The sequence below is a fragment of the Xyrauchen texanus genome, chromosome 42 (genome assembly GCF_025860055.1).
Source record: "Xyrauchen texanus isolate HMW12.3.18 chromosome 42, RBS_HiC_50CHRs, whole genome shotgun sequence".
In the NCBI taxonomy this organism is placed as follows: domain Eukaryota; kingdom Metazoa; phylum Chordata; class Actinopteri; order Cypriniformes; family Catostomidae; genus Xyrauchen; species Xyrauchen texanus.
The window spans coordinates 31,674,161-31,679,160 of record NC_068317.1 but is presented as its reverse complement, the minus strand read 5'-3'; the positions used below and the strand labels follow the sequence as shown (position 1 = coordinate 31,679,160).

The following is a 5,000-nucleotide window of genomic DNA, read 5'->3' as shown; positions in this document are numbered from 1 at the left end:
TTAAGGATAATTTGCGTAAGGGAATGCCACCCTCGTTAAGGATAATTTGCGTAAGGGTATGTCACCCTCGTTAAGGATAATTTGCGTAAGGGAATGCCACCCTCGTTAAGGATAATTTGCGTAAGGGTATGTCACCCTCGTTAAGGATAATTTGCGTAAGGGAATGCCACCCTTGTTAAGGATAATTTGCATAAGGGAATGTCACCCTTGTTAAGGATAATTTGCGTAAGGGAATGTCACCCTTGTTAAGGATAATTTGCGTAAGGGAATGCCACCCTTGTTAAGGATAATTTGCGTAAGGGAATGCCACCCTTGTTAAGGATAATTTGCATAAGGGAATGTCACCCTTGTTAAGGATAATTTGCAGAAGGGAATGTCACCCTTGTTAAGGATAATTTGCAGAAGGGAATGTCACCCTTGTTAAGGATAATTTGCGTAAGGGAATGTCACCCTTCTTAAGGATAATTTGCGTAAGGGAATGTCACCCTTGTTAAGGATAATTTGCATAAGGGAATGTCACCCTTCTTAAGGATAATTTGCATAAGGGAATGTCACCCTTCTTAAGGATAATTTGCATAAGGGAATGTCACCCTTCTTAAGGATAATTTGCATAAGGGAATGTCACCCTTCTTAAGGATAATTTGCATAAGGGAATGTCACCCTTGTTAAGGATAATTTGCATAAGGGAATGTCACCCTTCTTAAGGATAATTTGCGTAAGGGAATGTCACCCTTGTTAAGGATAATTTGCATAAGGGAATGTCACCCTTGTTAAGGATAATTTGCATAAGGGAATGTCACCCTTCTTAAGGATAATTTGCATAAGGGAATGTCACCCTTGTTAAGGATAATTTGCATAAGGGAATGTCACCCTTGTTAAGGATAATTTGCATAAGGGAATGTCACCCTTGTTAAGGATAATTTGCATAAGGGAATGTCACCCTTGTTAAGGATAATTTGCATAAGGGAATGTCACCCTTGTTAAGGATAATTTGCATAAGGGAATGTCACCCTTGTTAAGGATAATTTGCAGAAGGGAATGTCACCCTTGTTAAGGATAATTTGCATAAGGGAATGTCACCCTTCTTAAGGATAATTTGCGTAAGGGAATGTCACCCTTGTTAAGGATAATTTGCATAAGGGAATGTCACCCTTGTTAAGGATAATTTGCATAAGGGAATGTCACCTTTCTTAAGGATAATTTGCATAAGGGAATGTCACCCTTCTTAAGGATAATTTGCATAAGGGAATGTCACCCTTCTTAAGGATAATTTGCATAAGGGAATGTCACCCTTGTTAAGGATAATTTGCATAAGGGAATGTCACCCTTGTTAAGGATAATTTGCATAAGGGAATGTCACCCTTCTTAAGGATAATTTGCGTAAGTGAATGTCACCCTTATTAAGGATATAACTATCAGTTGATATTATAGAGACTCAGTTGATATTATAGAGACTCAGTTGATATTATGGAATAAAATAATATCATCTACTTTTTTAAAAGAGTATTTTGACTGTAGTTTAACTACTTTAGGTTATGCATTGCTTTTACCTTCAACACAAACACATAAACCATTTATTTTGACTTTTTTCCTTCTAACCAGAAACTCATGAAACATTTATTTAACGCAAGGAGTCTCGCTGCACAATTACTATCCCTTTAAATTAGAACTGCTTGATGGAGCCAACTTTGAAGATAATTCACCTGATCCATTTTAAAAGTTCAATGAAACACAACACGATTCATTGTCATTCATGATGTTCAGTGTCATGCGGTGCGCTAAAGTTATTTATTTATTACTCTTCATCTGTTCAGAGCGTCTTTTGTTCTAAATGTTTACAGCATCCAGCAAACATAACGTGCCTGGTATTCAAACTGAGTGGGTGTTTTCTTCCTGGATATTCAGCTGGACACAGGAAGTCTCACACAGGCTGATCAGTATGCATGATAAGTGCTGACGTGTTTGGATCAGAGCCAGAGGTTGATGGCACACCAAAATAACATTTAATGTGTCAACAGCTCCACACCAGGAGAAACATCAGCCCAGTTATTTTAGTATGTAGCTCACAAGGGACTCAATAACCACAGGACATTTACTTAACAACTGCTAACTAGTGCCTTTAAAAATGTGTGTGTGTCTGTGTGTGTGTGTGTATCAAATCCAAAACCTGCTGACAATGTGTCTGGATTAACTGTCTTTTTTTTTAAACTGAATGAGACGGACACTGTGATTGTGTTATTCCATGTGCACAAACAGATACACACACATTGACCTTTACCATAAGCCCTGGTGAGTGTGTGTACTTACATCAACATAATTTGCATTAATGTAATCTGAGCTCTGCTCTCCCTCCACAGGCTGCAGTCTGACACGCGAGTGGTCATCTGAAACAAACAAACAAACAAACAAACAAACAAACAAACAAACAAACAAACAAACAAACAAACCAGACAAACAAGTTACGCAGCAGTAATATTCATCAACCGAGGGAAGATCCTCAATCAATCAATCAATCAATCAATCAATCCACATTTACATTTGGCTTGTATCCAAAGCAACTTACCAATGAGCAAAAGCATTTTGTCTTGCAGTACAAAAAGGACAAATCTGTCAATTTACCAACCAATTTACCAATCTACCATCATACCAATCACACTACCTACCCACCAACCTACTAACCTACTAATCTTTCAAACTACCAACCTTCCTACCATCTACCAAACATGTCACCTACCCACCAATCTACCAACCTACTATTAATATATTAATATACCAATCTACTAACTTACCAACCAATCTACCAATCTACCAACCTACTATTAATATATTAATATACCAATCTACCAACCTACTTACCAACCAATCTACCAATCTACCAACCTACTATTAATATATTAATATACCAATCTACCAACTTACCAACCAATCTACCAATCTACCAACCTACTATTAATATATTAATATACCAATCTACCAACTTACCATCCAATCTACCAATCTACCAACCTACTATTAATATATTAATATACCAATCTACCAACTTACCATCCAATCTACCAATCTACCAACCTACTATTAATATATTAATATACCAATCTACCAACTTACCATCCAATCTACCAATCTACCAACCTACTATTAATATATTAATATACCAATCTACCAACCTACTATTAATATATTAATATACCAATCTATCAACCTACTATTAATATATTAATATACCAATCTACCAACTTACCAACCAATCTACCAATCTACCAACCTACTATTAATATATTAATATACCAATCTACCAACCTACTATTAATATATTAATATACCAATCTATCAACCTACTATTAATATATTAATATACCAATCTACCAACTTACCAACTAATCTACCAACCAATCTACCAACCTACTATTAATATATTAATATACCAATCTACCAACTTACCATCCAATCTACCAATCTACCAACCTACTATTAATATATTAATATACCAATCTACCAACCTACTATTAATATATTAATATACCAATCTATCAACCTACTATTAATATATTAATATACCAATCTACCAACTTACCAACTAATCTACCAACCAATCTACCAATCTACCAACCTACTATTAATATATTAATATACCAATCTACCAACTTACCTACCAATCTACCAACCTACTATTAATATATTAATATACCAATCTACTAACTTACCATCCAATCTACCAATCTACCAACCTACTATTAATATATTAATATACCAATCTACCAACTTACCAACCAATCTACCAACCTACTATTAATATATTAATATACCAATCTACTAACTTACCATCCAATCTACCAATCTACCAACCTACTATTAATATATTAATATACCAATCTACCAACCTACTATTAATATATTAATATACCAATCTACCAACTTACCAACCAATCTACCAATCTACCAACCTACTATTAATATATTAATATACCAATCTACCAACTTACCATCCAATCTACCAATCTACCAACCTACTATTAATATATTAATATACCAATCTACCAACCTACTATTAATATATTAATATACCAATCTATCAACCTACTATTAATATATTAATATACCAATCTACCAACTTACCAACTAATCTACCAACCAATCTACCAATCTACCAACCTACTATTAATATATTAATATACCAATCTACCAACTTACCAACCAATCTACCAATCTACCAACCTACTATTAATATATTAATATACCAATCTACCAACTTACCATCCAATCTACCAATCTACCAACCTACTATTAATATATTAATATACCAATCTACTAACTTACCAACCAATCTACCAATCTACCAACCTACTATTAATATATTAATATACCAATCTACCAACTTACCAACCAATCTACCAATCTACCAACCTACTATTAATATATTAATATACCAATCTACCAACCTACTTACCACCAACCTTCAAATCTACCAACATACCTACAATCTACCAACCTACTATTAATATATTAATATACCAATCTACCAACCTACTTACCACCAACCTTCAAATCTACCAACATACTTACAATCTACCAACCTACCAACCTACTATTAATATATTAATATACCAATCTACCAACCTACTTACCACCAACCTTCAAATCTACCAACATACTTACAATCTACCAATCTACCAACCTACTATTAATATATTAATATACCAATCTACCAACTTACCAACCAATATACCAATCTACCAACATACTTACAATCTACCAACCTACTATTAATATATTAATATACCAATCTACTAACTTACCAACCAATCTACCAATCTACCAACCTACTATTAATATATTAATATACCAATCTACTAATTTACCAACCAATCTACCAATCTACCAACCTACTATTAATATATTAATATACCAATCTACTAATTTACCAACCAATCTACCAATCTACCAACCTACTATTAATATATTAATATACCAACCTACTTACCACCAACCTTCAAATCTAC

At 33.9% G+C, this 5,000-nt stretch overlaps 2 protein-coding genes across 14 annotated transcripts in view; one reads left to right on the top strand and one right to left on the bottom strand.

The window, feature by feature from the left end:
- Positions 1-5,000, top strand: part of LOC127635186 (keratin-associated protein 5-1-like) — a 505,876-nt gene that overhangs the window by 186,821 nt on the left and 314,055 nt on the right. The window lies entirely within an intron of this gene.
- LOC127635170 (receptor-type tyrosine-protein phosphatase mu-like) overlaps positions 1-5,000 on the bottom strand; it is a 270,709-nt gene that overhangs the window by 31,117 nt on the left and 234,592 nt on the right. For all 11 annotated transcript variants that reach the window (XM_052115012.1, XM_052115014.1, XM_052115018.1 and 8 more), the window contains one exon: positions 2,308-2,384. In XM_052115012.1, the coding sequence (XP_051970972.1) occupies positions 2,308-2,384 (77 nt within the window). The remainder of the gene's footprint in view (positions 1-2,307; positions 2,385-5,000) is intronic.